This window comes from Microcebus murinus, chromosome 5 (genome assembly GCF_040939455.1).
Source record: "Microcebus murinus isolate Inina chromosome 5, M.murinus_Inina_mat1.0, whole genome shotgun sequence".
Lineage (NCBI taxonomy): Eukaryota > Metazoa > Chordata > Mammalia > Primates > Cheirogaleidae > Microcebus > Microcebus murinus.
This window is the reverse complement of record NC_134108.1, coordinates 12962590-12980005: the sequence shown is the minus strand read 5'-3', so window position 1 is coordinate 12980005 and position 17416 is coordinate 12962590. Positions and strand designations below refer to the sequence as shown.

The 17416-nt window shown below is 35.9% G+C and overlaps 1 protein-coding gene across 2 annotated transcripts in view; it reads right to left on the bottom strand.

Moving 5' to 3' along the window:
- The window catches only part of RGS17 (regulator of G protein signaling 17), a 98580-nt gene that overhangs the window by 6412 nt on the left and 74752 nt on the right, over nt 1-17416 (bottom strand). For both annotated transcript variants that reach the window (XM_012748144.2, XM_076002853.1), the window contains exons 3-4: nt 10615-10704; nt 8896-9130 (exon numbers count right to left, since the gene is read on the bottom strand). In XM_012748144.2, the coding sequence (XP_012603598.2) occupies nt 8896-9130; nt 10615-10704 (325 nt within the window). The remainder of the gene's footprint in view (nt 1-8895; nt 9131-10614; nt 10705-17416) is intronic.

The window sequence follows — 17416 nt, the reverse complement described above, 5'->3', positions numbered from 1 at the left end:
GATAAGAAAGCAAAACAGCCTTATTGCTAAAATGGGGAAAATTTGAATAGACTGGATAGAAGATGAAACCAGTTGCAACATTCCCTTAAGCCAAAGCCCAACCGAGAGCAACACTGGAATTCTCTTCAATTCTACGAAGGCTGAGAGATGTAAGGAAGCTGCAGAAGAAACGTTTGGAGCTAGCAGAGGTTGGCTTTTGAGATTTAAGGGAAGAAACCATCTCCATAACATGAAAGTGCCCAGTGAAGCAGCAAATGCTGGTATAAAAACTGCAGCAAGTTATCCAGAAGATCTATCTAAGATCATTGATGAAGGTGGCTATACGAAACAACAGATTTTCAATATAGATGAAAAACAGCCTTCTATTGGAAGAAGATGTCATCTAGGACTTTCATAGCTAGAGAGGAGAAGTCAATGGCTTCAAAGCTTTAAAGCACAGGCTGATTCTCCTGTCTAAGCTAATGCAGGTGGTAACTTTAAGCTGAAGCCAATGCTTATTTACCATTCTGAAAATTCTAGGGCCCTTAGAATTATAATAAATTGATAGGGCCTGTGCCCTATAAATGGAACAATAAAGACTGCATGACAGCATATCTGCTTAAAACAGGGTTTACTGAGTATTTAAAACCCACTATTTATTGGGCTATATTGCTCAGGAAAAAAAGATTCCTTTCAAAATTGTACTGCTCAGTGACAATACACTTGGTAACTCAAGAGCTGTGATGGAAATGTACAAGGATATTAATGTTTTCGTGCCTGCTAAGACAAAATCCATTCTTCAATGCATGGATCAGGTAGTAATTTCAAATTTCAAGCTTTATTATTTAAGAAATACATTTTATAAGGCTATAGCTGATGGATCTAGGCAAAGTGAATCGAAAACCTTCTGGAAAGGATTCACCATTGTAGATGCCATTAAGAACATTAGCGATTCATGGAAAGAGGTCAAAATATCAACATTAACAGATTTGGAAGAAGTTGATTCCGACCCTCGTGGATGACTTTGAGAGGTTCAAGACTTCAGTGGAGGAAGTAACTACAGATGTGGTGGAAACAGCAAGAGAACTAGAATTAGAAGCAAAGCCTGAAGATGTGACTGAATTGCTGCAATTTCATAATAAAATTTTAATGGATGGGGAGCTGCTAATTATGGATGAGCAAAGAAAGTGGTTTCTTGAGATGAAATGGATTCCTGGTGAAGATGCTGTGAATCTAGAATATTACATAAACTTAGTTGATAAAGCAGTGACAGAGTTAGAGAGGAATGACTCCACTTTAGAAAGAAGTTTTACTGTGGGTAAAATGCTACCAAACAGCATTACAAGCTACAGAGAATCTTTCATGAAAGGAAGAGTCCATCTATGCAGCAAACTTCATTGTTGTTTTATTTTAAAATACCACAGCTCCCCCAACCTTCAGCAACAACCACCCTGATCAGTCAGCAGCCGTCAATGTCAAGATCCTATGGCAGCAAAAAGATTATGACTCACGGAAGGCTCAGATGAACATTAAACTTTTTTAGCAATAGGGTATTTTAAATTAAGGTATGTACATTATTTTTTTAGACATAATGCTACTGCATACTTCATAGACTATAGTATAAATATGACTTTTATATGAACTGGGAAACCAAAATATGTGTGTAATTTGTTTTATTGCAATATTTGCTTTAACTCAGTAGTCTGTAACTGAACCTGCAGTATCTCTAAGGTATGGCTGAAAAACATCTTGAAGCTGAACTTTACATTCTTTTTTTGTTGGAAATTCTTTAAAAATAAGGATGTTCTGGAAAGGAACTATTTAGCTTTTATTTTCTGTATTATTGCCATATGAAGTCATCATCAAGTACAAAGTAATTAAAATGTACATAATTTTTTCCCAAATGTTTTTATTTCACATAAAAATATATTTTCTCTTTTTATGTCATAGGAAAATGTTGACTCTGGAGTTTAAACTGATTTATCTTAGTCTCAAATGTTGTGTTATGGTAAGGTAAAGTCTTACCAAACACATTCCATTGTTTTGGGAAATGGTGCTCTTACTTTCAAACTTGAGAGAACATTTTGTTTTAATGGAGAAGGAAACCTTAGATTAGTGAGAAAGAAAAGAGAGTCATCTACTTCTTAATTAACAGCATCGTTAAATATAGTAACAGTTTCTTTTCAGTAGCTGGAATCATATTTGTTATCTTAAGACAGAAGAATAAAAAAATATCCTGAATTATTTAATGTCTTGAGTTTTAACTTTAAATTTTAACTTTAAAATTTAACTTTAAATTTTTTTGAAAATTAAAAACAATAGTGAAATATTGCAGAGAAAGTAGTATAGTTCAATATTTGGTAATTTGTAACAAAATGCATTTGGTATTTTCATTTAAATAATAAAATATTTACCTTAATATCTGGTTGTTTGTTTGAAAAGGTTGTTGGTCAGTCAAAAGAAGTGCAGAGAGGTCAAATAATAGGGACAAATCCTATGGATATAACAACCATAGTTTCATCTTGTGGCATCTTTGTGCTTCAGAATGTGGAGCATCTATAATACAGGTATTGGAGGCAGATGCCAGGTAGGGCCTGAGCCATAGTCAGCCTAGGATTCAGGTGTGCCTGGGTGGCTCATAAACCCATCTTATCTGGACTCTATTGCATGAGGGACTGAGAAGCTTCCTGGATAGAAGTCATCCTAGGGGACGAGAGAACGGCACAAGACAAGAGCTATCCTTGGGCAATAAAGTCTCCTCTTACTCAGTCTCCATAGACTCAGATGGGGAGTGGGGGAGAGGGAAGGGCGCATTAAGGCAATGATGGAGTTTATAAAAAAGCACTACTACTGTAAGATAGGGCACAAGACAGCAGTGATGAGCTTGTCAGCATTTAACTGGCAGTTTGGGCAGTGCTGAAAACTTTGGCAAATGTTGAGACATGACAACTGAAGCTTTTAAAAGACACAAGTGACTGAGAGAGGCCTCAGTGAACTTGGAAGCATTCATTCCCACAGGGAGTAGGAGATAGCGAAGAGGAAAAACAAGCAGCTTGCAAGCATAATAAACATATCCACTGGCAGTGCCACAAATTACTGGGGAGGAAAATATAATGAGAGCAAAGGGTCCAACAAGAGTCTGGAAGTGAAGTAGACAGAATGAAGACAGAGAAATCATGCTAGTGTGGCTTGGGAAAATCTGGGCTGAACTGGATTATATACCCTGGTTGATCTTACTAGATTTCCTATCCAGTAAAGGAGAATATGAAGATAGGTATGTATTGCTAAAGGCAGTACACCAAGTTTTTGTTCTAGTCATCAAGATACAGCAGAAAATTTGACCTTGTGAACAAATTTGGCAAAATTATACTGAAAATGATTAATTTTCACTGAAAGTCTTTTTCTCCCGCAGAGGGCCCCTTCTTTATGTTAATTTAGTTAATCTCCTGAACAATTTTTTTTTATATGTCATAATTTTTTCCCCATTTTCCTTATCTTATTTTTAATATTACTAAAGTTGCTTTATTTAGGATTCTTTTCCAAGTAAAATTCTGATTAATTTTTTTTCCTTTATAAGATCATATCAAATTTTACTAATTATAACTTCTGCCACTGGAAATTTTCTGTTTTTAATTTGAACTAAATTTGGTATTCCCATGTTAAAATTTACAGATTTAACAGACACCTAATTCTTCCATTGATTTTAATAAATTTTTACCATGTGCACATTTAGTCATATATTATTTTGTGCTTGTTATTTTTGCTGAAAATAATTACAAATTGTAAATAAAACAGATTGTTTGAATTTATCTTTTGGAATGAAGATTATTAGTAGGATAAAGCATAGTAACCACATTGTCAATAGTGTCCAGGTGATGGGAAACTATATCTTTCTTGTCTTGGAGAGGAATAGGGATGTGGTGAAGGTTACTATTTGTCATGTTGTCTGAAGTTCTAAAGTTGGGTTTATAGAAATCTACAATAGTGTCCTAAAGAAAATATTAGGCAATGAAAGAACTAATCCTCATGTTATAGTTAGAAAAGCACTATTTCAGGAATCAGAAGTTCTTGGGCTTGTGCTCTATCTCTATCAGATATAATTCTAATGTCTTCAGATATTCATTTTACCTCTTTGAGAATCAGTTTTCTTTGATGTAAAGTGGTGCCATCTGCCCTGGCTGAAGGATTATTGTGAGACTCAGTTTGTAGTAACATATGAAAAACCACTTTGCCAACAGCAAATTTAAGCCCAATGTAAAGGATTAATAGTGATAATAATAACTGATCAAAATTATGATGAACCTTTCCTGATCAAACACAATGTCTCTGGCTTTTGTATCAATTTGAATTTTACCTTCTCAGAGTGACCTTGCATGACTACTCATATTCTAAACTGCATCATTCAACCTCCACCCCATCATAATGTTTATCACAATTTTTAGTTACTTGTTTTCAACATGATTTTTCTGTCTTCCTAAAATGTAAGTTCCATAAGGGATAGACAGCGTCTGTCTTGTTCACCATGACATCCCAACATCTAGCCCAGTGCCTGGCCCATGGAAAATACTCAGTAAATATTTTTGAATAATAATATGCATGCATAAAGATATAAGTCTAGGAAAATAACAGTCAAATGATTCCTATTTAAATAAACTAAGTTAAATCATTGAAAGTGCTAAATTTGTATAGTTTCACTTGAAGATACATAAACAAGCACACATAGAATTCACATGTTAATCACATAAGCATGACTTTTAGATAACTCTAGTGTTTAAGTAGGTTTATTACTTTTTTCTCTCGGATAGTAGCTGGGAATTTAGGCTGAAATCAGAAAAAGCAAACAATTCCTATTATTACTAAAATTAGCACATGGCAGAGCTTAAACATCACAGATGTGGAGTTTAGAGCTTTCTCCACATCCTCATTCTATGACACTAGGAAGCTTGAGGATTCAGAGCCCCGAAGTGAGTTGCTGAGTGTGAGACAGACGGCAGGTGGCAGGGCCACGTTACAGTCCTGGTTAAGGACAATGCCATCACTAAGTAGATTTGTAGATAACTGAACAAACATAGTTTTCTTCAATTCAGATAAAAGTCTTATTTATTGAAGCATTTACAATTATTTCTTTTTTCAATAGTTCAGTGCTGTTTATACTTGATAACAGCCTTTAAATAGACTTTTTATTCAAGTTCTTTATTTTACTAGGTTTCTCTTTTCAATACCTAATAAATATAAGCTGCCACTAAGATCTGTTATGTGCAACAAGGCTACTATTAGTCTTAAATGCCTCTTTATTATCTTCATTTGTTTTCCCCTTGAAGATATCATTTAAAAAATTTACTTTTTTAAAGAAATGCAATCTTTAAATTTTTAGATTTTTTTAAAAATTTAAAATTTGCCCTTGTCCCTCTTAAAATGTGCACAATATTGAGAACAGAAGTTATATCACCTCCTGATTGCAAACATCTTATTTTATAACACAATGCTCAAATTATTACAAATGTATAAAACATCCTCTTAAAACAATGATATGTAATGTAATTTTCAGCACATTGACTTAAGTGGCTTCATTAGGGAAAAAAGTTATGTATATATAAATATAAATACATTTTTTAATGCTGACTTTACATTTAACAAAGAGGAACTTGATAACAATCAAAGTAAAATGAAGGTCTTGTGAAGACAAATACTGTAATAAAATCTTGACTATTTTTAGTTATTCAGTCATTATGATTTTGTAAATAATTCAAATGATTATATTCTTTAAAAATATTGTGAATAAGCAGAAACAGCTATAGAATTTCAGAGGTAGAAAGGCCAGATTGTCTAGCCCCAAAATGAGAAATAGACACTAACCCTGGTTGGTTTGTTGTGGCTACCTTGAGTACTGTGTTGAGAAAGATTCTGAGGTTTAATCTAGGAACAGCAGTGAAGAGAACCCTGATTGATAAACCATATAATTTGGTGGGGAGAGTGAAGTAGTAGCACAAATAGCCTTATAGCTGTTATAATTAGCTTTACTCATTTCTGTGCTCATTTTTACTATTATTTTTATAAACAAATCAACTGAGTACTGAGACAGAGGTAAAGTGATTTATCCTGGGACACAGATTAGGTTGCAGCAAAGCTAGGTCTAGAATCCTGTGCACCTGACTATTAGTCCACTGCTCGGACTACCATATAATCACAACTCTCTTGGTGTGACATGTGTTCTCTCCGATGTTAGAAAACAAATTTTGAAGAGTGATATCATCAGTTTGTATCATCAATTAGTAATGTATTGTAGCTGATTAGAAATTGATTAGTTTTTGCACAGCACGGTCAGTGAGGTATAATAGACTGGGGAGGGCTCTGAAATAGCTATAAAGTGAGTACCATGTTGTGAGTGCATCAATCAGTCAAGTCATCGAACATAATCCCTTCATTTAAAATATAGCTTTTTAACAATTATCTTTTATAACTGAAAATACGCACTTTTAGTTTGTTTTTTTTTTTTGCTGAAGTTTAATTACTATGTTGATGGATGAGAAATAAATTGCTAAAGAAAAGCTCTTCATATAGTCTAATAATTTAAATTCTATGTTGAGAGTTATTTACAATTTATTTACAAGTCAGCAAAATATTAAAAATTTGAATTTCACCTCTCTGTATCTCTCTGTGTGTGATATTTTGAGAGTATTAAAGAGTGGGTAATGGCCAATGTGGATACTAGGAAACATAAATGATAGAATAAATATAGTTATGACACTAAATATTAGTCTATATAATTCAAGTGTGGTCATGCTTTTAATCAGGAAATAATATTTTAATGACTTTTAGCTGAAACTCAAAGTAACTTTGTGGAAATTAAGCATTTTATGAAGCACCATCAGTAACATCTGAAAATCAGGGCTACAGGGGTAACAGGGAAATGTTTCCCATAAAAACTAAAGATTAAAAAATAGAAACTATAAAAATAAAGGAACTATATGTACTTGATATGGAGACTATTTTTTCTCCTAACATTTAACAAAATGCAACAGTAATCATTTTAAGAATACATATATAATACAAAGGCCTAGATAATCTAGACAACTATCACTTTAACATGACACATGTCACATATTTTTGGGAGAGAAATGGGCTAATCTTCCCAAGGACTCTGCAATTTTATGTAATTATAAGCAAGAGAAGCATATCCTTGGGCACATTTGGATCATTTGGTTTACTTGCCATTTAATGCAACTTTAAAATAAAAATGTTCCAAGATCAACGCATTGGCATAAAATAGAATAATGTAAAGTAAAATAAAAACGAGAATTATCATATTAATAAAATCCAAATAGAGTTGGTTAGATGCTGAGCTTCCACATAGACTAGAATCTGAGTGTATTTTTAGGATGCAGAATTATACTGGTTTAGAAATCAATGTTCTATCATGTGACATCTAATCAATGTGACATCATTTCAATGTTCTGAGGCTACAGAAAAATTCTCCCCACCTGGTTTTCATGAATACCTTTTCTACGTTCATGTAGGAAATAAAAATAAAACAATCTTTTGTGCATCCAATTCTAGAAGGTTTCTCATTTTGTAGAGACAATTGTCCTGGAGTACTGGATTACCAATGGCACTTTAACCTAACTAATAAAAAAAAATCTAAATTATTTAGGTACTGTATACCTCAGTAGAAGTGAAATAGTTTATGTAGCATTCTATTAGAGATTAATAAAATAGGCACCTAAACATTTGTACCCCATACTATGCTGAAATAAAAAAGAAAAAAAAAGCACAACTAATTCCTTTTATAGATCTCAGAATAAGAAGTATAAGGCAGAATGGGACCACACCAAGTGCTGGATGAGGGACTGATGACCAAAGCCCATGGATGTTCAGGTGCACAAGAGAGGGATATGGAAACCAAACTTTGCCTTTCTAAGAGCAGAACATATCAGTTCAGGACATTTAAATGCAAAGTAAAAATCATAGTAATTTAGAAGAAAAAGACCAAATAAGAAGAAGGTGGCATGGAAAAGAGAAGGCATTCTAGCAATGTCTTTGTTCTTGACCTGTAAAGCTCTGTCACTCAGGGATACAGGGGCCTAATCACCCAGTTAACCCTCCCTCACCCAATACTTTTAATTGTTAGCTAAAACACTTTTCAAGTACCAATTAATTTTTAAAAAAATCAATAGAAAAGTGCTATTTGGTTCCTAGAAGTGTTCCTGATTGATTAGTTACACTCTGGCAAGGGGAGAAAAAACGTCTGCACTTTCAATAACAGAAAATCTAAATTAAGTAAAATAATCTCCATTCCCCATCTCTCCCCACAAAATATTAGTGGCCAAAAGGCCCATTCTTCAGTTCTGTAAAAATTCAGTCATAAACATCAAGCGGGCTTTTTTGTTTTGTTTTGTTTTGATTTTAGCCAATACCAGATATTTTCAAACTTGTGTGTGTGTGTGTGTGTGTGTGTGTGCAACGCTTGTTAAAAATGCAGATTTCTGGGCTCTATTTCCAAAAATTGAGATTCCAGAAGTCCTGGGTAGGCCTTAAGAATTGGCTTTTTAAACAAATCTTCCAGGTGATTCTCATACAAGTGATCTGGAGATCACACTTTGAGAAACACCACCCCAGAGTAAATTCTTCCTTTCCATTTTAGTTTAAGTCACAGCAAATTGTGCTTAACCAGGCTCCTTGGTGTTAGTTCTGAAAAGCAAGTAGACAAGATTCAGCCAGAGATAAATGATGAAAGCACAGTGGAGATACCTAGCCTCCAAACATGGGTTCAGGGAGATTCTCCGAATGGAAGCGAATTTATCTACCCAGAGACATCTAATCTGTCCACATCCCATGCATTACCCAACTTGGACGGCCGTCCCTTTAGGATTATCCTTGGTTTAAGGAAGCCCCCCTCAACATTTTCCAGATTTTTACCTCTTTTGGTGATAAGATAGAAATGTAATCTTCATATATCATTCTGGCCTTTTCTTCAATTACTTTTTTGTTTTGCTCTTTCTTTAAGTCTTCACAGGCAAGCCAGAAAAGTAGGTTCTCTTCACTGTATTCTGTCCGGAGGAATTCTCTGAAAAGGTTTCTTCCAGCTGGGGCCTTCATCATCTTGTCAAAATTTTGAGACCAGGACAAGACTTCCTCTGCGGTGGGGTTTTGGCTGCAGAGACAGAATGGGGCCTTTATCAAAGGGAACTTTGACCTATAATGCTAGACCAGGTAAGGAGAGGAGCTGATGGAAATTCTAGCCATTGCTGCCATCTAGTGGTTAGTATTCTGCCACTCACTCCAGCCTGATCCGGCAAATAAATATCTGGGCACGACTAGGTCAGTTATTTCTGGGTCTTGACAAAAATTCTTGTGGGCACAAGGGATGTGTGAGGGAGCCAAGTATTCACATGGCAAGGGCCTACATACAATATGCATGCAGGTCATCATAAATTCCTAATGAAGCCTGGAAATGTTCAAACTAATATATTGCAAGTTGATAGTAACAGTCTATAAGGCTCGTAGGACAAACTGAATTTTTTCTTTGCTTCTGATACAGATTTCTGTTTTCCAACCATAAGACACATATTTTTAAAAAAATCTCGTATCCACTTTTTTCATTTGTCACTGGATATAAAATAATACATTATATGAACTTGTCACATATTTTCCTAAACTTTAAGAATTTTTCTGTGAAAAGTTATGAATGGTTAGTCATGAATGGAGTTATCACAGTTGAAATGAAGAGGACTTTTATAATAACACTGGGGACTTTTTTGATGTCTATGTACAGATTTTCAGTGACTGCTATACTGCACAAGCCACCATTAGTCCACCTGCTTATACATCAAAGAAAAGGAAGAGGGAAGCTTGAAGATTCTTGTGGTTAAAATGACCCTGATCTTGCTTTCCCATTAATTGGTCTATTTGTTATAATAATTTCTCAACCTAAAATATATTTGCTCAAAGAAGTATTTATATTTTATTTTTTCTTACCTTTTGGACCAGCTATTTTACATAGATTTTTACTATTCTATAATGTCTGAACTTCCTTATTCACTTAAAAAATTTTTAAATTGAAAAGCTTAAAAATTACTATGAAGCATCATTACTAAAACTGTCTCATAAAAAGCAGAGAGAGAAATCACTTGTAATTACATGAATAGTCAATTTGTATTTTGATTTTATTCCAGGGGCACTGCATTTCAGCTTGTCATTTGGGAGAAAACACTTGGTCAGAGTCTGTTCTGATGGAAAGAGGTTTGGGAGCCCGCCGATTGCCTATCCTGACTGACTGCAACATTCCATTCCCTGTTCTTGTGTGTTTAGGCAATTCCCTTATAAACAGAACCTAAAAAAATTCTCAGAAATGGGAATTAAAGAATTAGGGTGATTTGGGGGGAGTATACATGTAATAATTTTTACTTTTTGAAAGAGAAAGATAGACAACATTTTAGCCAATATCGTCATATAGCTAATAGAAAAAAATGGACGAAAAGCAATTTGCAATGTCAAAATCTTTCAGATTGAGTTTGTGTTCATGCCACAAAGTCAGATTGAAGAGTACAATGAGGCAAAAGATAACACTTCAGCACTCAATAGATGTGAAGGGGATATAAATATGAGAAACAATTACTATGTGGCTCTCACACTCACCATTCTTCTAGGACCTGGATGCTCTCCATTTTTGTAGTAAGTGCGGGTCTTCCAGCAGTTTCCCCTCTTTCTTCATTCCTAACGGTGAGGCTGTAAGGCAGCACAACACTTTCTTTTGTCAAGGGTAATTCAATTAGTCAAAGAAAATAGTACTTTTTGCAGGAAAAACATTTCACAGAGGATTTTACCCTCAACTGTGTGAGACTATTTCAAGCATAAAAACAGCAATACCATTTTTAAATGATGGGTAAGCCTGTGTCAACTAAAGGAAAGAGAATAATTTCCTAATAAAATAATAAAATAAATCAGAATCTCAAAAATGGATATTATTATACATTTTGACTTCATCCTTACATAAGCAAATTACTTTAAAATCTCCAAGATACTTACATCATTAAACAATGTGATATATATCGTTACATTACACTATTTATTTATTTTATATTTTTTATAAAAGCAGGGTCTTGTTATGATGCCCAGGCTGGTCTCACACTCCTGGCCTCAAGTGGTCCTCTTGCCTCAGCCCAAAGTTCTGGGATTACAGGCATGAGCCACAGCGTCCAGCCTACATTACTCTTTGAAATGGAAAGCCACTTTGACTTCTGGTTAGTTCTATTCATAGTTTGTTTTCCATTTACTTTCCCTAAGAAAGGGATAGCTTCATAGCCAAGAAGATCAAACGTGTCAGAATTTAATACAGATTTTGCTTAATTTACATCATCCTTCCCTGCAAACCAAGTTGCTGTCACCAATAACATCATTCCCTCAACCACTAAAATTCAAGCTACTGGATTTATAGTTGACCTTATCTTTCTCCTTTCATCTCAGTTAGTCAATCTCCAATGACTTTCGAGGGATAGGCCAGAAACTCTGGGGGTTTGGAATAGGAGAGCATCGGGTGGAAGGAGTCTCTGCATCTCCAGGGCATAGGTTTGGCAATGCTACAGGATTATAGGATCTAGGATAATCCATGGGTTTTAGCAACTCAGAACAAGAATAAGAATTGTCCGATTCAGATAAACTGTAGCTGAGCAGTGCCCTACAGTGGAACACCCAAGGTTCTAGGTGTAGACTAGAAATATAGGGGAGTTATGGGGAGATACTAAGAAACAAGGTGGGGAAAATGACTCAATGGCCTTGGAAAACTCAAGATTTTAAATCAGCCAACTGATACCCCTGTCTAGAAGCCAAGGAGCTTCAGGAGAGCATGTCAGGGAGCGAAGGAAGTTCCGATAACATCTCTTTCATTTGTTCATTCTTTCATTTATTTACTCCATAAGAGGTGATGGAAAGTATTATTTGGAGGGGCCTATTATGTTCCAGGCACCATTCTTTTAGTATTGATGTTATTGTCCCCATTTTACAGATGAGCAAAGTGAAGTGCAGAGCTATCTGGCAGGTTGGTCAAAATTGAACACTGAATATTTGATATGGTCGGAGTTTGAAGCCTACTCTTTTGAACAACCCTGTATTTTTACTGAGCGCCCACTGTGAGGCAGGCCCTCTGAAGACACTGGGGCAACACATCCCTGATTATGTGAATGCAGAAAAGGTCAGTAAACGTGGTGGGAGTGGAAAGAAGGTGTATTCAAGGGGAGGAGTCTAACAAGTAGTTATCTTAATCTGGAAAATCTGATCAGAGAGACCGAAACAGCATCTCATTAATTCCTTTCTCTATTCTCTTATGCAAGGGTGAGGATGGAGAGAACGCAGCAAAGGGAAGGATCTTAGGAGGAGGAGCGTAATGCACAGGTCAATGTGCAACCGAGAGTGAGACTGGCCAGGACGATTTACTGTAGAACGTGGACTAAGCCAGAAAGAGAAGCCAATAGGAATTGGAAAGGATTCTTTAGTCAGAAAAAAGGCACTTCATAGAAAAAAAATGGAATTTAATGGGGAAAAAAATTGAGCTCTCCTCTCTATCCATTTCTAGGGACAGTGGCAGTTTCCTTGGCGTAGAGCTATGGACAGAAAAGTGGTGTGGCTGGGAGAGTCCTGGGAAACAGAAACTAGAGCGGCCTGTTAGGGAGAGCCCTGCAGGAGGGAGCAATCCCGTGCTTAGAGATGTCAAAGCCTCTGATGTAGCATAGCCAGGGGCAGGGATTCAGAAAGAGCAGTGCGATATTTTTCAGGTCTCTGTATGTGGGTACCGTGAATGTGTATGTGGCTTGAGGCAGCCTAGGAAACCCCAGTCCTCTAGGTTTCTCTACACTTAAGTGAGAAAAGTGTTTTAGAGGAGATTCATTAATGTCTCAAAGTATCTTTGAGTAAGACTGCTTCTCTGGAATTCGATGTATTTCCAGTCATTATGGGAAATTGGATGGGAGGGGGAAATCCACCACTGAAAAAATTCTGTGAAAGTTCTTGTATACCTAAAATAAGAATTTTTTGTAAATTCTAGAAAGATTTTATATAAATAGGAAATTAATACTGATTCTGCCAAGGTTTATTAAGTTTATATGTATATGTGTGCACATAGTAAAGCACTATAAAGAGATTAGAAAAAGAGCTCTCTTTCTCAGCTTAAATAATAAACTCCTTGAGAATTTATTGTTGTTACATTTCCACAGTGCCCCGCAGAATGTGCCCCGCAGAATGTAGGTATACCTCATTTCACACAACATCTTTGAAAAATTTGTTCTCTCTTATGCTTTTGCTGTAGAGCAACAAATCTGGAATCCACACGCATGATTCACAAGTTTCCGAACATGAATTCTGGCTCTCATATCTGTTTCTGTGATATTTACAAACATTCCAAATGCTACCATATTAGAGCGATCATTATGAAATAGTGGGCTGTGTTTACATCTTTCATTTCTACAGATGGCAAAATATGGACACACATTTGGACTAAAACTACTTATAACAGACATTCAATAAATGCTTAACTGTTCACCGCTGTGCCATCCCTTGATCTAATACTGAACACAGTCTTGCCCTGTAGAAAGAAATTGAACTTTAGCAACCGGCAAGTTGTCCTTTCAATTAACTACCTTTTACTACCGTTCTTAGAAAATGGGTCTCAAGGTTGTAATTATCAAGAACCACTGAAAATGCCATTTTAAGATGAAGAGAAAGGGAGAAAATAGATGAGGAATTGATACTGGATTGCCTGTCTGTGCTGATACTAATGTCTGTCTCCAATTTCACTTCATCCTGCTCTAGTTAGTATTATTTTTTAAGATAATAAATCACTAAGAATTTGTGTTTGAGAAAAGCCCTAAAAGAAAAACACCAAAGTTGTGAGGGGTCACACAGAGACCTGCTTTTTTGTTTCCACTTTTATGTATGCAACATTTTAAATTAACATTTCTACTTTTAAAATAATTAAAGTCACAAAGAGAACAAAATGAATACACAATGCTCATGATAGGAGTCTTGATCAAGGCTTAAATACTGCAAGGAAGAAAAAAAATGCCAATAATCTAAGCTAAATATACTAAAATAAGTATTGAAAATCCTATCAGATATTTTCTAAAATGGAGACCTTGAGAAGGGAGGAAATGCATTTGGTACATTTCAAAAAAATAAGGAAATGTACTCTCTGTGTGTGAGTGGGTTGTTTGTTTACAGGGGAGGGTGGGTAATGGGGTGGGAAAAACATTACCTGCTGCCAATGATAAGAGTTTATCTACTGATCTGTCATGCTAGATATGTGCAGGGCCTATTTTAGAAGGCAGTCTACTATTGTAAGAAAAACAATTGGTTCTTTAAAACAGCCCTTAAAAGGGTTGCAAATAAGATGAAAACTTTGCAGTAGCCATGGTAACTCTAGGATGGAGGCTGGTCACAAAACCACATATATTTACAGAAAAATTCAACTGAGGAATCAATAAGATGCTTCAATTTAATATGGTATGACATCAAGGCTCCAAGAAAGAGCCACTGTCATTGGTGAGGGCAGACTTTTCGGTATTTTTATACTCTCACATTGTGTTGTCAATCTTTTCTATTCATGAAACAGCTCAAAGTTCCCAGCGCAACAATAAAATCAACATCCTTCAGGTTCTGAACAAAAATTGGTAGATTTTTCTTTAGAGCTTTCATTTTCATCATTCAAACTATCATAGTAAAATAGCACAGCTCTATTCAGGAGTTAACAAGAACTTACAAATATGTATGAAACACCTGTTTTATGCAACATTGCCCGGGTCGGAAATACAAGATGAATAAGACAAAGCCTTTGCCCTATCGAGGCGCTCAGACAGGTAAATAAACATCACATGGCACTGTGATAACAACTAAAATAGGGTTATTTACGTGATGTTTCTTAGACACGGGTGTGGTATCTGTACTTTTGCATGAGAGAACTGAGAAAAGCTACACAGAGGAGGCAATGATTAAATAGGGTGGCAAATTAGCAGGCATTTTACCAGGTGGAGACCCAGACAAAGGGGCTTCCATGCAGAGGCGGGATAACATCCCACAGGGCCTGGAAGTTGTAAAAAAAAAAGCATGATGCAAACGCAGAACAGGATGGATAGATGAGATGTCCCAGAGCAGGGCAGTAGATTAGAATAGCAGTGAAATATGCGGTATGGGGCGGGCCAAGAAAACAATGAAGTTGACTCCAATGCAGAATATACATGCTTTAGGATGATTTTTGGCTTTCTGTGCTTTATTTTCCTCATTCATAATGGGGATAATGGTAGTAACCTACTTCACAAGGATATAAAGCAAGGAATAAAAACTTGTGACAAAAAGGCACATTATTACAAATGTTTAATTAAATGGAAGAACCAATCGGCTGCATGTGAAAATGACAATTCCAAGTTTACCAAAGAGCTTTTTATTTTAACCCAAGAAAATAGAGACTTACACTTTGCTATTATTCTAAAACACTTTCTCATACAGTATCTTACTATTTCTTCCTCACAACAGTCCTGTTAGGTAAGCAGAGGACTTGTTATTAATCATTCCCATTTTATTTACAAGGCAACGGTCATGACTTTGCAATATCCACAACTCAAACAATATCAGAGCTAGGATTGGAACTCACTTCTTTTTTTTGAGCCGGAGTCTCACTCTGTTGCCTGGGCTGGAGTGCTATAGCGTCAGCCTAGCTCACAGCAACCTCAAACGCCTGGGCTCAAGCAATCCTTCTGTCTCAGCCTCCCGAGTATCTGGGACTACAGGCATATGCCACCATGCCCAGCTAATTTTTTCTATATATTTTTAGTTGGCCAATTAATTTCTTCCTGTTTTTAGTAGAGACAGGGTCTCCCTCTTGCTCAGGCTGGTTCTGAACTCCTGAGCTTGAGCAATCAATCCTCCCGCCTTGGCCTCCCAGAGTGCTAGGATTACAGGCGTGAGCCACCTCGCCTGGCCCACATCTTCTGACTTACTGTCTCATGCTCATCTTCACTCTGCAACGCTACTTCTCTTTACATGAGAGAGTTAACTGTGGTATGTTACTTTTTCAGTTGTTTACACAAATTTATGTTTCCTAAAGGTTTAGAAAGGGTAAACGTCCTATTACAAACCAGCCCACTAAGTGTAAATCCCTCCCCCCAACCAAATAGAATATCACTCCACAGGAGTTGTTGCCCAGAGCACTGGGTTTATGATGGATATTGGTGAGAAGCAACTGCTCCATTCCCTGGAATTTGAGATTACCATAAAGGAGTTGTTACAGAAGGTTTTGACAGCAAAGCGTGAAAGAGAAAGAAAAAAGGTAATGCCACTAATGACTGCAGACAAGGTGTTGTTGTATCTAAGGAGGGCCTCCCCGGGGAAGTTCTACTTTCTTCCACCAGCAAAGATAACTTAGGAGAGGGGAACAAAGAAAAGAAAACAGAACTGATGGAGACTATCAAAAAACTAAAACAACAACCCCCTCCCCCCAAAAAAAACAGGCACCTGAAGGTGGAACAGTTACTATGTAACATCTCTAATTTCTGACACATAGAAACTCAGTGTCAAACCTGTGAACTTCATCTGATTTCTAAGTTTTTACTAATATAATACAGCTTGGTTGTGAGTGGGGTAAGTAGGGATGGGAATTGTGGTTAGAAATCTGTTTGGAAATGTTATACAACACTTGTCTAAAACAAAACCCCACACTTATCTAAAAAAAATCCCACATTGCCACTATAAACACTCCCCCCACATTTTATAATCAAGTATTGTATGTCATAAACAAATATTTCGTTTGGCTTAAGCTTTTGTTTCATGAATTTAAACGTCTCAAGTAAAATAATCAGCTATTAAAAATCTGTCCACTAGATGGCTGTGTTACCTTTATAAATACAATATCTAATCAGTCAAAATAAAGAAAACCTGAAGAGTTTTTGGGAGTAATTACTCTTATGAAGGGGGCTACATGTAAGAAGTTTTGATAATTATATCTTTCTAAGGAATTTTAAAAGAGTCATTCAATCTTTCTGTGAGTGTAATAATCATCAAACTTGAGAGGAATAAGTGTGATCTTGGGAGGTGTGTATAACTGCGACCATTTTTCCTTTTTGATATTTAGAAAATGTTCTCAATACACCCTGGACAGAGTCATTTGATTTAGGAATATTTTAGTCTTAAAGACAGGCAGCCATAATCCTATTAACATTGTCCTTATCCTTTCCAATAATAAATTGCTTTACACTCTACTTTCATGCTGGGGTAAAATGGAACTTAGGTCATAGGTTCTTAGAACAAATTAATTAGAAAAGGTTTTTAAATACCAATAGGAAATATTTTCTATTTAAAATGTTTTCAAATAGCCACTGTGAGAGTGGGTTCTCCATACTTTCAATTCTAGTTTGGGTTGTATATAAACATTCACCACTTCTTTTGACACATGGAAACT